The sequence below is a fragment of the Montipora capricornis genome, chromosome 13 (assembly GCF_036669925.1).
Source record: "Montipora capricornis isolate CH-2021 chromosome 13, ASM3666992v2, whole genome shotgun sequence".
NCBI classification, from domain to species: Eukaryota; Metazoa; Cnidaria; class Anthozoa; order Scleractinia; family Acroporidae; genus Montipora; species Montipora capricornis.
In genome coordinates this window covers 3,897,746-3,921,002 of record NC_090895.1, presented here as the reverse complement: position 1 = coordinate 3,921,002, position 23,257 = coordinate 3,897,746, and the positions used below count along the sequence as shown (strand labels likewise).

At 38.4% G+C, this 23,257-nt stretch overlaps 1 protein-coding gene across 1 annotated transcript in view; it reads right to left on the bottom strand.

Annotated features, from left to right (window-relative positions):
* Positions 1-920: 920 nt before the first annotated feature.
* The window catches only part of LOC138029726 (fibroblast growth factor receptor 3-like), a 58,819-nt gene continuing 36,482 nt past the window's right edge, over positions 921-23,257 (bottom strand). The window contains exons 7-23 of the mRNA XM_068877485.1: positions 15,462-15,686; positions 14,618-14,665; positions 13,081-13,187; positions 12,501-12,559; positions 12,221-12,411; positions 10,317-10,421; positions 10,220-10,238; positions 9,492-9,534; positions 8,375-8,702; positions 8,002-8,112; positions 6,780-6,970; positions 4,415-4,537; positions 4,171-4,241; positions 3,992-4,032; positions 3,229-3,325; positions 2,618-2,717; positions 921-1,934 (exon numbers count right to left, since the gene is read on the bottom strand). Coding sequence (XP_068733586.1) covers positions 1,869-1,934; positions 2,618-2,717; positions 3,229-3,325; positions 3,992-4,032; positions 4,171-4,241; positions 4,415-4,537; positions 6,780-6,970; positions 8,002-8,112; positions 8,375-8,702; positions 9,492-9,534; positions 10,220-10,238; positions 10,317-10,421; positions 12,221-12,411; positions 12,501-12,559; positions 13,081-13,187; positions 14,618-14,665; positions 15,462-15,686 — 1,925 coding nt within the window. The 3' untranslated portion in view covers positions 921-1,868. The remainder of the gene's footprint in view (positions 1,935-2,617; positions 2,718-3,228; positions 3,326-3,991; positions 4,033-4,170; positions 4,242-4,414; positions 4,538-6,779; positions 6,971-8,001; positions 8,113-8,374; positions 8,703-9,491; positions 9,535-10,219; positions 10,239-10,316; positions 10,422-12,220; positions 12,412-12,500; positions 12,560-13,080; positions 13,188-14,617; positions 14,666-15,461; positions 15,687-23,257) is intronic.

Sequence of the window (23,257 nt, the reverse complement as noted above, 5' to 3'; positions counted from 1 at the left end):
TCCTTTTGCTTCGTAGAAGAAGACGACAGCGATGAGAAAACAGACTGAAGAAATCCTGTTGGGAAAGGGATATTTCCGAAATAGCAAAGAACAAAAAGACTCGGAAACTGCAACCAGCAGACCGAGATTTTTACTTCTGGCTATTTGTCGTAAAGGCAGGGATAATTGCAAACTAACTCAGCAAGTTTCTCGAAAACAAAGACAGTACATACCGACGTCCTCTTAGGGAGTATCAACTTGAATATCCGTTGGCATAAAAAACAGCTGACACCTCGGTCCCATGCTTATGTTTATGTTGCACCCGGTTTACACAGTTCTAAACGTGACATAACGATAAGCATAAGAAAAGGGAAACAATTCCTTTTTCTCATGCTTATTGTCACTACCGGTTACAGAGCTTTTGCATATGCTTATGTTTATGGTTATGCCAGAAACCCATATGCTTATGTCACAGCGTAAGCCAGGTTTTTAGCTCCCTATTTTGAAGTCACGTTGTAGCTGATGTTGCCGTTGTCTTTGCTAAAACTCCCTAATAGGGACCTTAAGCAAGAACGACGACGACGGGGTTATTCCAAGTCATTCCGCTTGAAAAAGGTGCAAAACCTTCCAGGAATGGGGAAGGGGGGGGGGGGGAAAGGCCACTTTGTTTTCTGGAGAGTGTAGGGCCTTCCCTAAAAGAGCGAGAGAGTTGCTAAACCTACCACTTTTCCTCTTACCGGAATTAATACCCTTTTTAATTTCGTTTTATCGTGAAATGTCACTTTTAACAGGTCACTCGTTGCAGGTAATCGTTGTACCTTTTTGAAGATAAGCCAAAACCCTCAATTTGGCTAACCCTAGGCCTAAAACCAACTTTAGGCCTAGAGTTAGCCAAATAGCGGGTCTTAAATATGTTTGAAGGATTTTGCAATAAAATATGCTTTTTTGTACAGTTTAGTCATTTATTATTTAAAACCCAACGATTTTATGTTGCCGTGGGTCTGTTCAGAAATTGCGAAGATTTTTTTGTTCTTGCACATTAATTGACGTCATCTGTGATCTATTACTGAACAGACACACGGCAATATGATATCCATTTGTTAACGAGAACACAATTTTAAACATTTAAAAATACCCGCGTTTATTGACGTTCACACGTCTCAAAAAAATTAAAACCTTTCTTCTACAATTGTACTGCCTAAGACTTCTTGTAATTGTTAAAAGAGTGAGTTCCCTTTCGGATTAGCCTTAGCTAAGGTAAATCTGTTAATTGGTGTGTCAAAAGAGCTATTGTTCCATGAAAGAGTCTTGTATATTTACAATGGTAATCCTTTGCGATAAGTCCATTCGGCGTTTAAGGGACCTTAACGCCCTGTAATCAAGAAAAAGCTTCGTACATATGACCAACTGTTTCATATCACTTCGATTACCTACCAAAATTCTTCAACGTTTTTTCTTTAGCTCTTAAGTGCAGCTGACCAAAATGTTCTCAATGGTTAAAATAAATACATTTGTCTTCGCTAAAAATTACAAATTGAATTCAAATTTCTCCTCGAAATTTCTTATTTTATGCGTCTTAGAAATTGCGACAAGTTAACAAAAATTAGCAGCCATTTTCCTCACAGCTGCGCTACTTCGAAGTAAGGGTCCTATCCATGATCCCTAATTCCTGTTTTCACATAATACATGTATTGCAACTATCCGAGGAGCACTAAAAGTCTGCCTCTTAAAGAGATTAATCGATTTAACTAAATCAATGAAAACGAAATTTAGATGCTGATTCACTTTGGATTATTTGAAAGGGAATTTTCTCATCAAAGTCAAGTGTGAGGTCGAAATGATTAAAGTTCCTTTTGAAAAAAACAGAAGAGTTAAGGTTGCTTTTTATTTTATGCGTTCAAGTCCTCCAAATTTGCGTACAGTTCATTGTCGTAAATATGCATGTTGAGCAGCCTCTGAAAAAGAAAAAAAGGCACATATTGAAAGATGCTTTTTTTTTCGATTTAGTTTACAAAATTACATCACAAAAGATCTCCCCCCAGCGCTCTTTGTTCAAAACAAGAAGTTATACGTTGTTCGAACCACTTAATGACGTCAAGGTGACCATACTGCTATTCCGTTAGACAGAGAAACGGCAGCTATTTTGTGGTCCGAAGTGACCATAAAAAACACTATCTGTTTCGATTAGGTTTAGCCTTTTTGTTTAATTAAGCAAAGCAGAATGGCTGTCGGTCCAGTGAGTGAAAATGCTTCCTTATGACTCGTCCGGTTTGTTTTCACTATTTTGTGATGCATCAACCAAAGTGCTTTTGTCACTTATGTATTTAACTCACTTGAAATTACGCATCAAAAACGAGCACTGCATTTAAGTATCATCCATGCTCTACGCTCCTGTAAGGTCTACACGTTCAAAATAAAGGACCACTTTTAGTGCCTTCAGTTGATACTGGGTCATACCTCTGAGGCCTTTACGTAAAAAGTCACAGCTTGGCCATATTTTCTTTGTCTCATAATTCTTAAGGAGAAGTTTAATACAAGTAAAAAAATATTGATAAATGCCCATAAAGCTGCTGAATCAACGTACAGGACATATAGAAGTTGGCTATTGGCTTGCATTAAAATTTATAAAGAATCTGACCTTGTGCTGGGTTTCCATTCCTTTTAGCTGTTGTGTTAAATCAGCAAATGACGGTCTTGCTTCAGGTTCATTTTGCCAGCAATTCATCATGATTTGATACCTTGGGAATAATTTCATTACACTGTTACCTTACTGTGTCTCAAGCATAAGTCGTATTGAATCAAATTTTATTTATTAAGCTAACTGAAGGTTTTGAATGCAAATATCAAGGGCATCCAAGTTTGAGATTGGAATACGCAATTTTACAATATTATTTTCGGTCATCATTGTCGTTTGAGGCAAAATATTGAACTTCACTTTACCTGGTGTTGGCGTCGCAAAGTGGCCCTATTATGGTAACATCAACTTTTTTTACTTTGCATACATGTCATAATGTGACACTTGGTGTCTACTTAAGCCTATTAAGAACTTCATGTATTACTTTATGGTTACGGTTCTGGTTAAGGCCTTGCAGATAATTTAAAGGAAAGAAGTGTGCTATGCGCCAAAAGGTATTTCGCAGTTGGCGAACGATTATTTTTCCATACGGTCGTTGTCGTTGTACTAAATGACGTAAAAGTAAAGGATAAACAAAGCAGAGTGTAAAACAAACAAAACAGCATTTTTCTTACAAGTCATTGTCCACGTGTTGTGGTTTCGGCATTCTGTAACCTTGCTGAAGCAAACTTGCAATTTTCTTGCCATCCATCCGTGGATATGGAGAACCACCTAGGAAGGAAAAAAAAAGAGGAGGAAATGTTTACCCGCACCCACCATCCCTGTTAACTTCCCATCCACTGCTAGCCATGACGACGAAACGCATTTATGACTTAGATTAGGATACCGTTGAATCCTAATTCCCTACTCAGCCTGTGTATGGGAAATATTCTAGTTAATTAATATTTATTTTTAATCAGTTGGCTTAAGGCTAATCCTGCTTTCTCTAAGTTGATTCTCAGAGCGAATCTTCCGAGCAAATCTGAATACCTATCCTCAAGAGGGCACTTGACACGCAATTTTGACATCCAACACGAAGTGTCCCTGCCTTTGCTACCTATTTCTAATAATGAAGTAAGGGTAAAGGTTAGAGTTATTTGAGTTAAGTGTAAATGCGACAGTTTATCTTTACCTGAGGAGCAGCATTTGGGTGACACTTCGTGACATTAATTGTTTGTATTCCGAGACACGATTGATGTTGAAGTCATAGAAAGAGCAAGGGGACACTTCGCGACGCTTATTGAAATCCGCGTGCCTCTAATTAGGTACAGTACTGGACATATCAAGTAAGCCATTTCCAAGATGCAACGTCGAATCCAAAATCAGAATTTTACAGTACTTGAAGATATGATCTCGAAGAGGGTAAAACAGCAAACTGTTGCATGCACAGATTCTTACCTACGGTAAAGATTTCATAAAGAACAACTCCATAACTCCATCTGTTAAAAAATGAAATCACCACAGACTTATCATTTTGTATAAATTGAAGGTCATACATGGTCGAATGGTAGGTAACCTCGATTTTAAGCGAAAAAAAGCTTCTCAACCTTGAAGCGAAAACGAGTAAGTCTACTTACACGTCACTCTTTGTGGTGTATTTTCCATACAGCAGCGATTCATACGCTGTCCACTTAACTGGCAACCGACCCTGGCAGTTGCAGATAACACACAGAATGGATTATACTTAATCATTTTATGGTTACGACTTGGAACAAAAAACACGTCATTTGACATTTTTGTACCCTTTGAAGTTGCACCCATCAAGTTGTAAGCTCGAGCTTCCTATACTTTTTTAAGTTCTAGTTTAAAACGTTTCGTTACCCTCGTCTTTCTTTCATAAATGTTTTCCTGTTGCACATCTCTAGCCATTCCAAAGTCTGTTACTTTGCATGTTTCTGTTTCTCCAACCAGCACATTACGAGCAGCAAGATCTCGGTGTATGATCTAAAGTGAACAATTTTTCACATTATTGGTTAGTTGCAACAAATTTGACAGTGAAAAAAACATTGAGTGGTCGCGGGCAGAGCAGTTTCATTGACAACGTTAATGACATTTACAATGACACAAGCAATGGCAAGTATCAGTGTCACTGGAGATGTAGCAGTGGCCATTCTGGATCCAGCGAAAATGGCAATGACAGGCACATGCAGATGTGACGACAGCAGCAACAATAATAGAATTAACAATAGCATTGCCAATATACAATGGCAATGACAATTGTTGATAACAGATGCATATGTTGCTATTAATAAGACTTATACTAATGACTTCATAAACAAGACTAATATCATATCATATCTTTCTTTCCCCTTGCATTATTAGAGTATTTTGGTGTAGCTAGTATCTCCAAGCATTTACCTTTCCAACCATGATATACTACAGAGGACAGACCACAAAACCAGGAATTCCATGTCCTGCTCTTTTTGAATAAAGTGTGGGTTCTTTTACGTCCCAGAGGATTATAAACATTGAAGAGTTGTGAGACAGGGCCAATGCTTTATCGTGCGAATCTGAGAATACTAGAGAGTGTAACCATTTTCAGATGTCATCAGAAAGGCAGCACTTTTTCCTCAGTTAATTAAAGACCCTGAGTGTTGATGTGGCCGGAGTTTTGATTCTGTGATCCTTGTGATCCTTACTCCTTACTCCTGTGGTAGCTAAAATATGGAGCCTGTCCCTTAAAACCCATGTATGGCCTTGTTGGTGGAAGAGTGCCAACATAACCCCTCTTCGTAAGGTTGAAATTCTCAAGGAAAATGGCGACTTTAGAGGAATAAACATAACCCCAGTTACTGCTAGAGCATTAGAAAAGGTTGTTTATAAGTCTTATGTTAAGAACATTGTCGAGAGTAGCTTGAGCCCCACAAAGTTTGCTTATAGAGAAGGTGGCACTTGTACTGGCGCTCTGTAAATAATGCAACATGAAATTCTTAAGTCTTTGGATCAAAAGGGATGCAATGAAGTTAGGGTGCTTGCAATGGATTTCAGTAAGGCCTTTGACACTGTTAAACACGATATGTTATTTTCCAAACGTAAACTCCTACCGCTTAATCCATATATTTTTAATTGGTACTTAAGCTTTCTTACTGATAGGTGACAACGGGTTTTCTGCAATAGCATCACTTGTGATTGGATCAGCGTGAACAAAGGCACCACCCAAGGAAGTGTTAGTGGCCCCTCTTTATGTAATATATTCATAAATGATCTGCAAACAGATCCAGAGTCTAATTCTTTGTTGTTAAAGTATGCAGATGATTCCACTCTAATTATTCCTGTTTTGAAGGAATTAAGGTGATAGTAATACTGCAATTCATGTAGTTAACAATTTTATAGAATGGTCAACTAATAATGGTATGGAATGTAATTTCTCTAAATGTAAAGAAATGGTTTTTCGAAAGAAACGCTACAATAATGTACTTTGAGACAGTACAGAATATCCCGCAACATCCAGAACTATGTATCTTAGGGGTTACATTTCAGGAAAATTGTATGTTCTCTATTCATGTCAAGAATAAGTTGGCTGCAGCTAATAAATGTCTATACATTCTAAGAACTCTAAGGAAGGAAGGGTATTGTCAAGCGGAGTTGGATAACTTATTCAGCACTTTAGTTTTGCCTAAGCTTATGTACGGAATATCTGTACACGGTTCATCTCCACCAGAACTTAATACCATACAATGTTTCCTTGATCGTTGTCATAAACGATCATACATGTATACGTCCTCACCTGTTTCCATTATTAATTGCTTAGAAAAGTCCGATAAAGGTATTTTCAAGAAATTAAGCGAGTGGGAAGGCCATCCTTTACGTCACTCCCTTCCCAGGATTAACCCTGCTACTCTTAAGCTGAGACAAGTCAAGCCTACATTTCCGATTTGTAATGCCGTGACTGAGCGTTTTAAAAATGCTTTTATTAATAGACTTAGTCTTCATTACAATTTAGCTATTAGCAATTAATGTATGTTTTACACTTTTTAAGTATTTAATAGTTATAATCAATGTAACACTTGATATGTATTTTATCAGTGAAATAAAGACGACTACTACGATCCCGCAACCTCCCGCACAGTAACTTGGAGCTAAACCAGCTGAGCCAACTGGTCGGCGGTATACTAAATATATGCTATACAAACAGCTAATTTTGTTTGCTGTATTAACTGCTGAAAGCCATTACACTTATGCTTACCTTTCGTAAAGATAAGTAACTCATCCCATCAGCGATTTGCCAAGCAAATTTCATCAGCTGTTGTGACGTCAGACTGGTTTGGGGTTTGATATCCGGGTCTTTGTAGTAAGTGTCATTCAATCCTCGGCTCTTTCTCAGGTAACCCAACAGATCACCATAAGGGACATACTCGATTAGCACCAATAGGCGGTCTACGAGAAATATTATGACATTTATTCAACAGCCATTGCCCGTTCCTTTTGCTTGTCGACGTACAGTTCTCTCATCTCCTCTCCTCTCCTCTCCTCTATCTTTGACTATGTGTATGCGATTCCGTCATGTTACGTTGCATACGAGTATTTTAATTTTAGGAAGATTTGACAAGTTTCACTGAATAAACCATAATAAAACTCAACTATTTCTTTGAGCCTTCATTCGAAATCCTAAAATACAACAATCGACTACAGTCAGTTCAGTATTTTCTTGATACCAAGGGTTAGCTTTGCTCATAAAAAGAGATGGCAAATCTGTTTTCAGGTCAACCGCAACATTTCATAATATATTTGCACTCTATCCAACTAATTTCCCAAACAATTGTTTACCGCAGCATTTTATTCACCCGGTTTTGTCTGCTTTGTGAAAGCTCTTACTCCTACTGAAAATTAAGTTGGATTTGCTCTGCTCCCTTAAACGCCGCGTACAGGTAATTTAACAAACGACTTTAATAAGTTGACAACGGAACGATGGACACCTACGTAGTAACATATAAAATTTCAAAATTCATTCATAATTTTTGATCATAACAGCCTCTTAGGTCGCCGAAAAAATGTGACGCGCCTGAGCTTTAACAAACTGATAAAACGTTCCTCATTTGAATTCTTTAGATAAAGGATACTAATAAAGCTTAGCTTCTTTTCTTAGTATGCTAATGTTCTCCATCCACCATTTACATTTGACCCTTTGTTCAGACTCCAGAGGGACACACTTTCTGTGAAGTGCTTTTGAAGCCGTTCAAGAAACTCGCACGTCGTGTTTAAACAGTACTTTAGACTGAACATTTTGCACTTTGGCAAGTTGTAAATGGGCTTCACTTTACAATTGGAACTACTATGCGATATCCTGTTGTAATGCTGAGACGAAGTTAAGTTGGGAACTGTTGTGGTTTGGAACAAGTGAGCATTCATAGAGAAGAGCTTTTTTTCTACAGCAGCGGCATCAAAGTATAATCCATAGATGCATTTACCAGTTTCAGTGACGCATCCCAATAATTTGATAACATGTGGATGAGGCTTGAGAGTCTTCATCAGCTCAAGTTCGGATTTCAAGTCCCTCTTGTCTGACTCAGGAGCGTTAGCTTAACCAAATAAAATTAAGAAACAAAGGTAAAATTAGCATTAATTGTACCTCGTGTATCTTTCATCAGAGCTCATTCTTGTCTTCGTGTGTTCGAGGTCAAATTCAAGTAATTTCCAAACACAAAGGTGTTAGAAATCACAGAAAATCCCTCCCAAAGTACGCCGTAGCCATATTCGCGGATTACACATGTTTTTTCTCTGCACAACGAAGGACTGACCGTTTGTTCCTAAACCAAAACTATTAAGAACAAAGACTTTTACCTTTCAGCATTTTAACAGCCACAGTTGTTGTGCCAGAATGGAGTGGAAGGTTCTTTGCTGTTCCTTTGGCAACCTGGCCAAAAGTACCTTTACCAATGATCTTGTCCACTTTGACGTCTTCTCGTGTTACTTCCCATGACCGTGTTCTTATATCAAGGGGTGCATATTCATCATTCCGAGGGGAGCTATTCGGGCTACTTGGTCCCATTTCATAATGGGTGGTCCCTTGTAAGGGCATGTATGCAGGTTCAATGGGGATTCTTAGCTGTTGATTAGAACTACTTCGAGGATCGTTAGTCGGATTAAGCTCTTCCATCGCAACTTCGTTCTGAAAACAAAAGACGCACCCGGGTTAAATTTCCTTCGTAACGGTTAGTATGCTTCATTATTCTTCAAAAATAAACTAACTAGAGGTTGGCGTAGCTCAGTTGGTTAGTGCGCGGCTTTCGGAGCGAGAAAGCCCCTGCTCGATCCTCGATGACTTCAAAAGCTGTGTCGACTTTCCTCTGATCCGTGTAGCTATAGCTTTAAATATCCTTCAAGCGGAGCACTGACAGAGAGAGGGGAGTAAAGGGAGCATCGTCGGCTTCCATTGATACCAGGCTCGTGACTGAAGGAAACACCGACATTAAATAAAGTGACTTTACCTTTACTTTACATTCAAGGAGTTCGAAGACTCTATCATCACATTTGCAAACAACTTAAGCAGTTAATTAAGGGACTCAAACCCGCGGCAATGCAAGTACACTGAATTGCTCTACCATAGATGGGCAATCAAGCTATCTTAGAGCTGGTCAGCCTGACGAGTTAACCGAAATTTCTTAAACACATGTTTTGAACAGCATTTGAAATGACTGTTGGTGAGAATGATCGCTTATAGTAATTTATAATCACATTTCAAAATTTCCTTCACCCGTTACAATCAATAAGTAAAATAGATATATAGGAAACGAGCACATTGATTATCCTGGAAAGTCGAGGTTTTTCTACGATGTGAAATAATCAACTTATGCCTTAAACTTGCCGGAAAATGGCGGCAAATGTGTCTCAGCAATATAAAAAAAAAAACAATATCACTCAAATTTAATCAATTTGCATATTCGCTTTCAAAACTCACGTCACAGCTTCCCCTATCTTTATCTTCTGCAACCCTGTATGGCCTAACGACATTTCGAAGAGTAGACAAAAATATTAGTTCTTCAAATTTAGTCTGCGTTTCTTATTACTATACTATTGCCTTCTTTTCCCTTCCTAAGTAATTGCAATGAAAGAAATGAAACATTTCTTACAGGCGATCTCTTTTATGGGAGAACCGAACAGAAAACAAGAGAGGACAATACATCATTCACAAGTTACGTCATCACCTCATTGCTGGTGGGCGAGAAGAAAAGATCTCTCATGAGCTCCTTTTGTTTGCGCATCACTACTTTAGCATGGCACCATTGCGATCTGGCGCCTGCACAGATTGGTGGCAAACGTCTTACAGGAGAAGGTCATTTGGAAAACAGCTTTTTTTTAGCAACATTAACTCAGATATCTGGGATGATGGCAAATCATTGCCAGTATTATTTCTGCTAAAAGGCAGGTGTCACATTTTTAAGAAAATACGCCTACCGTTCCCAGACAAATTTTTTCCTTAAGAAGGAAAATAGCTTTCCACGCTTTGTTAATTTTTTTTTTTTCTTTCTACCATAAACATTTATATTTTAGGACAGTTTTTGACCCTGGAGTAACATGACATATAGTAGGCACTTACCAGGGAACTGGAACTTTCCGCATAACGTTAAGCCAGACCTCTTTTTTTATATTTAATCGACCAAAAAACGAAAAAATTAAAATACCTGCCTTTTCTTTCTTGCAATGCCTAGCAAAATATGATCAGATTTACAATAAGTACAAAAGAAAGGAAAGCATAATCCTAGAAGATACATCAATTATTCACCTAGCTTTCTGTGCTGCCAGACTATGACCAGTATTAGAAGAATGATGATTGACACAAGAACTCCAATGATTACCAACAGAGTGGTGTCGTATGTGCATTGACATTCTGTGAAGAGAAATATGAAAGAACATAATTAGTCGAAAAAGAAAAATACATATGGTGCTAACAAAAGTTCCTAAACAATGGTAAAAGTGTTTCATGGAGTGAAGTTGATAATAACCGTTGTCCGAAGGATGCTCCACGAATATTGTGTCTTTTGTACGATAATAAATCGCATGAACTTTCACGATATGGATTAATTGATAGTCGAGTTGTTTTGAAAGTTCGGCTGATGGCACGCCAACTAGTATGCGTACCTGGGCAATCTTTGCCGTGTTTACATTGTTGCCTCTATAGCTAAGCACCCCATTTGCCTTTTTCTGGCACCAACCACTCCTCTTGACTCTAAGAAATGTAGTTAAACAAATTCAATCTTGCCAGTTCCATGCAGTCCTCAATCGAGCACAAAGCTCTCCCAGATATCTTTCTCAGCAGTACACGGGTGGAAAGCGTGGTAGATGATTAGATATTTTCTGGTCTTTCTATCAAGTTCTTTAGACTCTTCCTTAGTGCAGTAAATGAATGCTGCAGAATATCTAAGGATGGACACTGTCCAGATGTGAATCCTTTTTATTAAAAACTGGATCATTGGATAATGCAATTCGAGAGTTTTGATTGGCTAAGCTGGTTATGAGCCATTATACCATGATCTACAAACACGGCAAGCATATGCGTGATTTTTGGGGCCTTTTTATTTTAATTGTAGTCTAGTTTTATATTTTGGGGGCGTTTTCAATAAAACAATTATTCCACTCGCGCTTGTTGGATATGAGATGATTATAGCCAACTCGGTGCTACGCGCCTCGTTGCCTATCTATTATCTCATATCCAACGCGCGCTCATGGAATAATTGTTAAATATCATATTACCACCATTAAGTTTAGATTTCAGCAGTTTTCTCAAACGCGGGAAGTACTCTCTTGTCAGGCTGGTTTTTATTTCTTCTTAACTCTGTCAGACACCAGAATCCCTGTACTTATAGCTGCTTCCTTAATCCAGTCACTTCTCTTCCCCCTAGGCAGTGTGAACAGTGCCCGGGGGAGGTTGGGGGGGGGGGGGGGGGAGGCGCTATTTTATGTTTCTGTATTTGCGTGTGGTTCAAATAAACCATTTTTGTCGTTGTGGTTGTTTTTTTTCTTTTGTTGTTGTTGTTGCTGTAGCAAATCCAACCTGACCTACTTATTACTAATGCCTTTTACATAAAAAACTAAGGCATTCATTCCCCTATCATTGGAGAACCAGGGGGGATGAGCAGGAGAAGGACAAGATGACCAAAAATATGAAACTGGTTATTCAACCAGTTTAAAATGCGGTCATCAGTATTACCTATCTAGAAGGAAGCTGGCTGATTTAAGTATATAAATGGTTCTCTCATTTGCATTTGCTCTTGCCTTCTCGACACTGCCTTTGACAATAGATAGCCTTTATATATTATCTATTTTGGCCAGCATGGAATTGACTTGGAACACTTTTTTTTTTTGCTATTCGGCTAAACTCTGTTTAACTAATCGCTCCTAAAAGACGAACGGTGGCTGAGGAATGAGGAGAAAAGACCCAGAAGGCACCTACCGTAAAGGATAACAGGAAGGAAGATAATGGGGTCAACAAGGAGCCGAGGCAGCAAAGGGATGTGGACTACAAGTTGACAGAAGAAGGAAGGAACACATCATAATTTGAGACATAAGGAACAACAACTCAGACTTAATGATGACAATAAGACTCCTTGCTAGAGGTTAGTCGAAAACGGACGAAACACTGCTTATGCACAAGGAAATGAAAACGTTTGAATAGTAATTCCTTCATACCTGATGGTTTAGAAGCTCTTGGTGTGGAGGACGTGGAAGGGCTAGCACCAGGTGAGAGAAGAGTCAAACGTCCAACTTCATAATCACCAAACGTGTTATTATACATGGCAGCTTGAAGTTTTGCAAGTCCCCGAGTGGGGGTCACGGGATTTTTAAAGTACAGGATAAAGGATACAATTACACTTCCTCTCCTGAGAACAAAGGAGACAAATATTATCAAATTGCAGTCGAAACAGCCTGAGGTTAAGCACGTTTTAAACCAATTCAACTCTTTACCAACCTCAATCCCGTCACTTCAGTCCTGAGATAATTGGTGTCATTCTGGTATATTTTATCCATCTAACAGATGTAGAAGAAAAATGGAGTGTTCTCTCTTAAAACAGGTGGCCAGTACGTTTGCCTTGGAATGGCTTAGTTTAATGAAGAACTAGTGTTGCAATTGATTCTTCCATCTAACCATTCTACAAGGCAATTTTTATTAAGGATACCGCTTCCTTGCTTAACAACAAACAATAATTACTAAGTAAATGTACAGTAAATCAATTTTACTTTTTAGACTATTGGTGATCATAATTAATAACAAATAATGAAGAAAAATTACAATATTTCCAAAACAAACAAATGACTAGTAAATCGTTTGCTTAGCAATGGCTTAGTTTATTGAACGCTTACTACTGCAATTTTTTTCCATTTTACTGTCTGCAATTGTGACAGTTGTGATAAAGGAATTCCCAACACTTGTAAATACAAACCGATAGGAACTTTTTACATTACAATAATATACTGTAAATAAACAAATGAATAATATTCCTTCACGTGTCTTTTATTCCAGATTATGTGTGAGAAATGTCAAAATGCACCTCTAACGCAAATGAATCCGCCAATTGTTTTGAAACTTGCTTATTCAAATCTCCGTATTCTGATAAAAAGTTTTCCATTATCGTCAGGTCCGCATAAACTTGCTTTGCTAAAAAGGGAAGAGGCAAATATTTCATTCACTCTTGGTTGAAAAGTCAAATCCTAGACAAAAAGTTATGACTATCTGTTATCTATTTAAAGCAATGTTTGGCACAACAACAACAACAACAACAGCAACAAACTTTTTTTACAACAATACAACTCACAAATAGCTTCTAATTATTAGTTTTTAGTTTTTAAAGTAAAGCTTGATGTACTGAACATGGAGGTAAGTTGAGTTATCTTTAGGGTTCAAATAGCGCAAATGAAAGTTCACGGGATGAAAAACATGCAAAAAGACCTGATGACTACATGACATTACAAAGTTTTGAGTGTATGAATAATATTTGTACCTAATTGTACAATCAGGCTTTAAAGTGCCTCTGTGACCAAGAAAATCAATTTAATTTTTTCTTTGGATTTTAAAAACTGTTAACTAAACACTAAACAACCAAAGTTTTAAGCCTTGATTTGAAAAGAAAAACTTGTTTCATTTAACTGAGATTTTCTTATTTAAAGATGCGCGATTACTAATTTTAATATCTTCAGAAAGCTGGGTAGAGGGGAAAATGATGTCTAAGGCTCACTAGTTTAAGAATGTAATGCGTGTGTACTCCTCAGAATTAAAATGCAGCACGGGAGTTTTGGGCTTTCACACTTTTAAACTCGCTTACATAGTAAACTGCATTCACGGGCTGAAATTTTAAGCTAGTGAGCCTTTGACGTACCTTTTTTTTGGATCCAACCCTCTGAGGACCAATCGGTCAGTTTTGAACGTGAGTATTAGCTGACCGTGAAATCCAAAACTTACACTCAAAGTAAACCGCCTTTGGATAAAACTCGAGGCTCAAAATTTGCCAGTCAAGTGTTAAGCAAACACACCAATGTCCTTCAAAATTTGAAGAAAGAAAGAATTGTTTTTTGTCTATTTTTTTATCACAGCGGCACTTTTGGAAAATATGCTTCTTAATCGAAAGTGACTATTACAAGAAATGGACTCTTACTAGTACTTTACTTACTGAGGTGTTCAGCTCATTGTATGGCTTTTTAAGCCAGAATAAACAGGAAACGTAATTGAGAGTCAATGTATAAAAGGAACCTCACATGTAGAGTATATCCTCTTTCTATTGTTATTTCCTTATTAATTCTTTCTTGTTACGCGTGCGCAGATATTTTGATGAATACAAAGTGTGCTATCTGGAGGTCCGAATGAAGATGAATTTGTGTATGTATGTCCAGCACTTTTAAAAAAATCTTGGCCAGTTTATAGGTCATGTGTTGTACATAAATCTGAGGGTACAAAGTTAGAAGCCTTAGACATTCACCCTCAAGGTTTCATTTCCCTAAGCTTGCAAATGATAAACAAACAGGATTCTAGTACTACATCTCAAACAAAAGGATGGCTGACTTCATGTAGTAAATGTTAATTTAACCACTTACTTGGTTGTGCTGTAGAGGTGGGCGTAGCCGAGGTAGGTTCCTCTGGCACTAAATAAAGAACACCAGGAGCTATGAGCAGATAATGACGTCAACACTTGTAACAAATTTCAGTGATTTGTCATAGTGAAGAACCTCTTCAACAATTGTAACTCGTTTTTCCTAGTAAACGAGCTGTTTCATGACGCTGACAGAGAGTGGTGATAATGGCGATAATGGTGAGGGTCTTGGACACCATTTTATACCATTGACCGTTTATAGAGAGAGACTTTTCGATAATAAACATTAACCCATTTTTCCCTATTTTCTCCTATTTTTCGGCCTGCTTCCTCTTTTTCCAAGAAATTTATATTTTTTCTTTTGTGTAGGTTCTTACTTAATGCAGGGTAACATTTTGAAATATTTGAGATAAAATTCTCCAACAAATTGGTAAATTCTTAAGAACAAAGGTGCCATGTGGAATTAAAGTGCCCCTGTGATAAAAAAAAAACTTAATCAGATTTTTAAAGTGTTTTTTTAACACCTGACTAGCAGAATTTTGAGCTGTTGAGAATGTTATGTTGGGTATGTGTTTTTGAGTGATTGTTGTATTTGTTATTTTTGCGATTGCGTGCATTTCTGGACATGTCTGTGGGTTACGACATTCCGCGGTCCGTGGTTCCATGTTTTAGTAACACCCAAAATGAATGCAAACGAACACATATTAATGGCATTTTTGTCTATGACGGAACGTTGGTCTACTCATGGAGGCCGAACTCATCATATGAGGATCACTGATATCTACAGTGTACGCACTTTAAAAGTAATTTCCATTAAGGATAGTGACAAAATAGGCTGATAATCTTACCAAAAGTAAGGCACTGTGTGATGGTGACTGGTGTTCCAAGAGAGTTGCTTGCAGAGCAAGTGTAACATCCAGTTTCCCTTGCTTCCAACTGTTTTGTATTTACGCTATTGCCCTTGTACCATATTATGTTAAGTTCAGGGTTTCCGTCAACCGGACATGAGAACAGTTTTGAACCTCCTTCAGGCAACGAAAAATTCCCTCCCCTACCTGTAGCTTCGGCAGCATCTGTAAGAGCAAAGAAAAAATTGCAAATAAGATACTATGTACATCTTTGCCATCCATAAGCGGCTTAAACCAAAATCAGTTTATGAGAGAAACCTTTTTACTATTTCACAGTTTTGGGAGATGATCCACTTTTGCGAGCGTTCAATAGTTGTCTTTGCTAAGTTGTTATCCAATATGCTGGTAAGTTCTTCTTCAAGATCCTTGTAGTAAACTGCGAGAAAATCAAAGACTACTGTAATGAGCTTTACTTTATGACCTGGGTATAAGTTCTTAATACCTAGTTTTAAATCTATATATTTATCTTTCTTGTGTTTAATTCTCATTGTGATTGTTCCTGGGTTGCATATCGTTCCTTCTATGATGATCCATTTTTATTTTTACCCAATACACTGATATCCGGTCTAGTTGCGCCATTCATTGGACATTTTTCGAGTTTCCAGGGTATGTCCCACAAGATCTCTGCTTTGTTGTTCTCTTGGCTTGGTTGGGGATAGGATTGCTTGTACCACCGGTTAGAATACACAGATTCTTCAAATCTGTACCTTTCCAATAAAGCACGGTAAACGGGGCGTAGCATAGTCGTGTCGTGCTTTATACAGTGACTGTGCTATGTGAGAACAACCACAGAGAAGGTGTGATACTGTCGTCTGATCTTTAAAACAAAGTCGGCAGGCCAAGTCGTCTACTTGTTCGCGTAACGTTTGTGATCTATAGGGCTTTGTGTTAACAAGTTGCTGTCTAATGCTTGTATCTACTAACATAACTATATCCGAATGTTCTTCTTCTGTCTACAGACTTCGTACGAGTGGGCTGATACTTCTGGATACTACTAGTGTTGAGTCAGAAACTTTCCGATCCATGCCCTTTTCATGCCTTTATTTTTGTGTTTCTTCATACTTGCTTTATGAATGATCTGTTTCATTTTGCTGGGTTCTTTAACGTTCACTATTGTTACGTCGTCAGTGCCTTCCAAGACTCCTGCGCCATCTTCAAAGTGGCAATTGAGTTCTAGTTCTTCTGCATACCTTTTGGCAAAAGTATGAATCGACAAGATTATTGTGTCTATCATAAGAAGATGAAGGAGTTTCTTTTTTTCTTTTTCTCCTTGGAATGATTTGACTAGTTTAATGTGCGGATCCTCACTCTTATTTTATGTAATGGACTACTTTAAGCTTGGCATTCTTGTACAGTGACTCTATTTCAATCAATTCTTCTCCTCCATCTTCTGATGATAGACACAATAATCTTGTCGATTCATACTTATGCTTTCCACTGCACTCATTGATTCCATGTCTTGTTAATCTATCGAGTTCTTTAAGGTTGTTAATACACCAGTCGGTTGAACACATGCAGTTTGTAAGATAGTCACTGCGCAGATGTTTGTTGCGCGGACCTTGCGTGGGACTGACAATGGGGAAGTCCAAACTGCCTATAGTGGGTTCTTGTACTCCTTGGCAGCTTCTTCTATGAGTGTTTCGATGAGTGTTTTGATATTCTCCTAGGAATTTATAGTGGTCATCATTGCTCAGAGCTGGGATGGTACAGTTGTTACTTACAGGCATTGCGCTGCTGTTGTTATTACTAATAAGTTTGCCTCTTTTCATGTGTATGGCAGCGCACTTGTTTATCCCCCATTCCATTGTAATGTCTGTGAACATTTTATTTAGTTTCCTTGTAACGGTCACAACTATGTGTTCAGAACGATGGTAAGTTTTTTAAGTCATCAACGAAATGCACATGTGTGATCTGGGCATGGGACAATTTATATCCCTCTGAACCCCTCAGATACCATGCAATAGGATTACGTGTTAATGTAAATAGTCGCACACAAATAAAATCCACTGACAGCCATGACAGCTGTTGGTGTTGATTTCATATAACAAGGTCTTTTGTTGTTACTCTCTTGGAAGTTGTATTTCTGTAGTAGGAGGTGGTAGATTGGCCGCAGCATTCTATCGTGTTTAGCTTGCCGAGATTCATCCCAAGGGAGCGAGTCATAACAAGTAATCAATTGTCCCCTGGAGACACTCTCCTCAACGCCCTTCCTTAAAATTCTGGGCGTTCCTAATAGCGTAGTTTTCTGCAACAGTCCAATTCTTATACCCGAATCCTCAATTTTTCAATCCATTAAAGAAGTTTCTTAGTAACACTTCCAAGAGCCCCTACAACAACCGGTACTACATCCACGTTACGCGGCACATTCTTCTAATCTCCTACTTCATCAAATCCTTGTATTTTTCGATTTTTTTTTTTCAAATTCTTTTTCCTGAACCTTACGACCTCCGGAGATAGCCCACAATTAAGCATTTTATCTCCTTCTCGCTCACTACGATGATGTCAGGTCTTTTTGCTTTAACAACCGTTATCACATTGGATGTTCATATCCCAAGTAGCTGTACGTTACATTTCTCCACAACACCTTCTAGTACATGTTCATACCACTTTTCCTTCCTTTCCAGCTGGTGTAACTCACACAACTTCCAATGTACAATCCTTGCCGCATTATCGTGTCTTTTATATTCCTTCTGGGCCAAGGTTTTACACTCACTTACTAGATAGCAAACTCTTACTCCCTTTTCAACGCCTGTTCTACACAGCGGTGACGCAGCAGTCCCATCAATGTGATGTTTCACGTAATTAGTCCTTAAAGCCTCTTCGTGTGTTGCACAGATAGGGGCTTCCGTTTGAATCATCATCGTTGCCGACAAATACTGTCTTCAACACATACTCATCTTATTACTTTCACCAGTCCACTATATCAATATTTTAAGCTGAAAACAAGCATAAATTTCAGTAACAGAAGTGGGCTATTTATATGTGAAACCATAGAAGTTAGCTAGGGACTATGTATTCAGAGCAATTCCAGATGCTGGTCAGAGTATCTCTATACATTGCATCTTATTATAGCCATTTGGCGTCCCTGTTTTTCTTGCTTTCATTATATTATGAAAACATATTGCTTAATTAATGGCATTTGGTCGTCCGTGTGAAAGGAGTCCTGAGAAGGACTGTTAATTGCAGTAACCGACGTTTTAACAACCTGAGCGGAAGTTATCTTCCGAGTCAAGTGACGGTTGGAAATTCAAACGAATGTAGCGATGGTCTAGACTGTGATGCGATTGGTAGGTGGAAAAGTAGGGTGATTGGTTGTGAGGTTGGTGAGTGGTGATTGGTGCATTACGTTCCGGCTTGTAAGTTTTCCGTTAAGTAATGGTTTGTAAGGCGCCGGTAGAAGTTGGCAAGTGTTTAAAGTCGTTTGTTCTAAGTTTGTACACCAGCTTTAAAGTGTAAGTCGTTCGTACAGCCGGTTAAGCACTTAGCAGAGTCCCAGTCGATAATGTGTTTTAGAATAGTGTTCAGCAATATTATCATTGAGATCACCATTCTTCGTCGCTTTTTTGTATTCTGTTAAGTCGTGTGTTTAGGTTCCTGCTGGTTTCACCAATGGAACTGGCCTTGCAATCCCAGCATGTGATCTTGTATACTGCTACCTGTCTGTCCCTGGGCTCGTCTTCGTCTTCGAAATATCCGTTACTATGCGTCGTAAAGTCGCTATAGGTGTGTGGGCAAAGCGTATGCTTGCAAGGTTGTTGTATGCATGCAATACTTTCAGAAGTACTTCTTACGTACGGTATTAGTGACTTTAAGGTGCTACTACGGCTACGAGAGGTCCAGATCACTTCCAGTGACGTGAGCACACGTGTAGCAGTACGGCTTTCCACCTGTAACATTCTTTTCTGCTACGGCAAAGTACCTCGCTTGGCGTGCTTCTCACTATGTGAGTATAAACGTTCATTTCCTTGCCATTTTAATGCTCATTTCTCTTTTTTTTTTTCAGAAGGTAAGTTTATAGATAAACTGTTTAACCATAGTATTAAGTTCTTCAATATTTACGGCTTTGTCTTTTAGTGAAAACTTAAAGGATTCATTTGGAGCAATCATGCCGGCTTGCCGCGGACTAGAGAGCCTTATACAAAAAATAAGCGAGAAATTATAAGTTTCTAAGCTTCTGTTTATCCGATTGTCAAGACGTAATCAAATCACAAGTTGTTACTTTATTGTGCTCACCTGCTTTGCAAACTCTTAACAAATTTGTTTTGTTTCTCTCCTTTTATAGCAATTAAAATGTAAACACCTTATTTTGGCTTGAGGTTGAAATAATTTAACGGCCCCTCCTAGAGTTAATGCTGAGTCCTATGATGTTCCTTTGTTCTATGAAACTGAAAAAAGCGAAATTGTGCAAAGCGTTCGTCTTCGTTCAGCTAACTCAGGTCAAAAACAGGAAAAGAATCGTACGGCAAATCCAAGTTTGGTGAGCTGTACGTGTCGTAAAAAAGACCAAATCAATCGTCTGTTATTAATTTCATCTCGTATGAAAGCAAAAGTAAGTCCCTAGTATCCGTAAACTGGGAAGGAATTTCAATGTTAACGTATAAAAGAAGATGAAGAATACGATATATTTTACGCCCCGAAGTTTGTTCATTTCCGTACTGGAAAGAAATCTTAACCATTTGAGTTTGGCGCGAAATACGCCGAAGTCACCTTAGTCCGACTCGGTCAAATCGCCATAGCGAGTCTTAAAGGTGGTAACGGTTGAAATGGTAGGACTACCTGGTGCCTGCAGTTTGAGCCCAGTTTGAGTCGTTTGTTACACTTCCGGAACAGCCCTTTTTCTTCAGTTGCCACGAAACTTCCTCGTCACGCATTCATTAGGGACCTTAAGATCTTCGACGGCGACGTCGACGAAAACGTCACCTCAATATAGAACTTTGCTCGAGTAAAAGTCTTTCGCGAGTATTCCATCTCGTTCGTGTCGCACAATGTGTGCGAAGTATCCTAAAAATAAATTGGTACGAGCGGTTTCCGACTGAAAATAGAGAATGAAAGATTCTAGATGCTAACGTTGTCGTCAAAACCTAAAATTTAGCGATTTCACGTGGTTGTCACGCAGAGAACCGCAAAAATATGAGCTAAAATCCGTGCCGCACGTGCAGCAAGATTATTTATGCTCTTTTAACCAATTATATCACTGTTTTTCGGCTTTGTCGACGACGTCGTCGTCGTAGATCTTAAGCTCCCTATTGCCATCTTCAGTGCGGACGGAGATGATAAATTCATTTTGGTCGATGTGTTCAGTATTCATTCAGCTCAACCGCTGGAATAACTTCCACTTTCTTCTCTTCGGCCTTCGTTTTCAAAAGTCTTTCAAGCAATCTTACATCTCGTTCACTTTTTTTGAGCGCCATTTTTGTTTTCTTGTTCTAAAATAAATTCCTCAACTGAGCAAACAGAAGCAAACCTTCCTTCTCTCGTCTCACTTTGTCTTCACCTCTCCCAATCCATTATTCAAGAGTAAGAATCTGGTATCACGTTTGTCCCCACCAGCGTCAGAAAAGTGTCCATTTTGAAATCACGTTTTGCGGGAAAATAAAGAATATACCAAATCAGCTAACTCTTCTGGCTTGTGTTTATTTGCTTGGAAAGACCGGTCATATCCCAAACGCTGGTGGAATTTCCCAATTGGTCAAAGTTTGGCTGTGTTTTATATGGACTATTTTAGGAGACTCACTGTGAGCAATCAAGAGTTCATTTGCAGGCTGCCCAAAAAACTCCCAGCAAAGTAGAGTAACATTGCATGCATTCATTTCAAGTATTCTTGGTTCTGCAAATTACAGAACGGTTTACACAGATTGGATTGTGAGATAATAAACAATTATTGGATGAGGTTGAGCATGATATCATGAGACATCAAAACCGAGGTCTGTGTTATCTGCCGAAGCCGAAGGCTAAAACGAAAACCGAAATCAAAAATTGTTTTATTATACATTTTTCACATAATTTATCCCCAGAAACAGAAGCGAAGCGTTCAGCCATTTTGTTTCTGAGGAGAACACTCCAAGGGGCTTAGTAACCACGCAGACGTTGAACTTGACATGATAAATGTAATATCTGCAGCAGATATTACATTTATCATGTCAAGACCCCAAGCTATTCTGAATTGTTTGAATGCTCTCGACCAATCAGATATTTCATAGCGAGTCTGATGTATAATAATAACAATTAGTATATACTCAGTCAGTGATCTTGTTGTTTCAAGCAATCTGATTGGTTCGCTATCTCGGAGTAATTGAGCATTATTCACTCCCTACGGAGTGAATAATGCGTGATCCAAACAAAACAAGATGGCCGGCGTAACCTCGACAGCATTTCTGAATTGGAAATGTTGAGAATACAAGCTGATGCTGTGCTACAGAATAAAAAGAGGGCCACAAAATTTGGTTTTTAAAGGTAAGAGGAGAGTTCATACTTTTGCCAACCAGCGTTTTTCCAGAGAATTAATGCTCAAAATTAAACAATCTTCACGCCAAAAATATGTTTCACTGGGAGTAATTCTATTTTTTCGGGCTTGTCGCCTAGCGAATTTGTCACTGAAATCGAGGAATTAAAATGTTTAAGAAAGTTCCACTTGGCTGCAAGGAAACAAGACGGGTCATTTTGCAACAAACCAACGCCTACCTCAATTAGAGCCGCCATTTCGTGTGGATCCTTTGCCAACTACACTTTCAATTTCCATTTCAAATGAACCTCTAAAACTTTGAACGAACGGTGAAAATGTTTTAACAAGCAGACTTTCGATATAGATTGCTGATTTAAACCGTTACGGTGTTAAATGACCATTTTGCTGTTTGTGACGAGGATTTTAACGAACGTTATTTAGATTTGCCATGTTTAAAGCTTCTGTAAACACTTTCGCGCATGCTTTGTGCTGCTTGCACGTTTTCCACGCATGAATTGAGATGTCAATTAAAGCGACGTTGGATGGTTTTCTTCTGCAAATGTTGTTGAGATCACTTCATGAGCATATACTAAAGCAATTATTCTTTTTAATCTCGATGAATAGTACTTATGGAGTCCTGTTGAAAAATGCCAGCAACGTGTAACAGTCAAAGGAACCTCAGGTGGCTGTCAGTCCATTCGTCTACAACCTCGTTAAAAGCCAATCTCTTTAAGAAAGCGTACCTTTAAACATTGCTTTACCTTATTTTATCTGTAATGTGAGAATACTTAATTTGTTAATGATACGTAATTAGTAATTTCTAGGGTATTCACTGTGAACAGATTTCTGTATGATGATTTGTAAAGCGCTATGAACAGTTAGTGTAATAACGCTATAAAAATAAACTCATTGTTATTATTCTTATTATCATCATTATGATGATGATGATCATGATAATGGCAGGGCTAGTTGTAACACACACAAACACCCTATTTAAAAAATAGGGCACTTCATGGTGTCTGTGAAGAGTAGTCCTGCTATACCTTTATTTTAAAGGCATTCTTACTGCATGCAACAGAACTACGAAAAACATGTATCCTTGACGTGTAACACCTCACGTGGTGAATAATCTCTAGAGACACAGATAACAATATCCTCGTGGGATTTTACATCATTGTTGCCAGGATGGCGGTGTAAAAAAGGTGTTGAGACATCTACTGTTTTTGTCACCTACATTGCGGAAGTCGCATAGCACGCAAGTCAAGAAATGTCGAATTTTAGATGAATAGTCGAT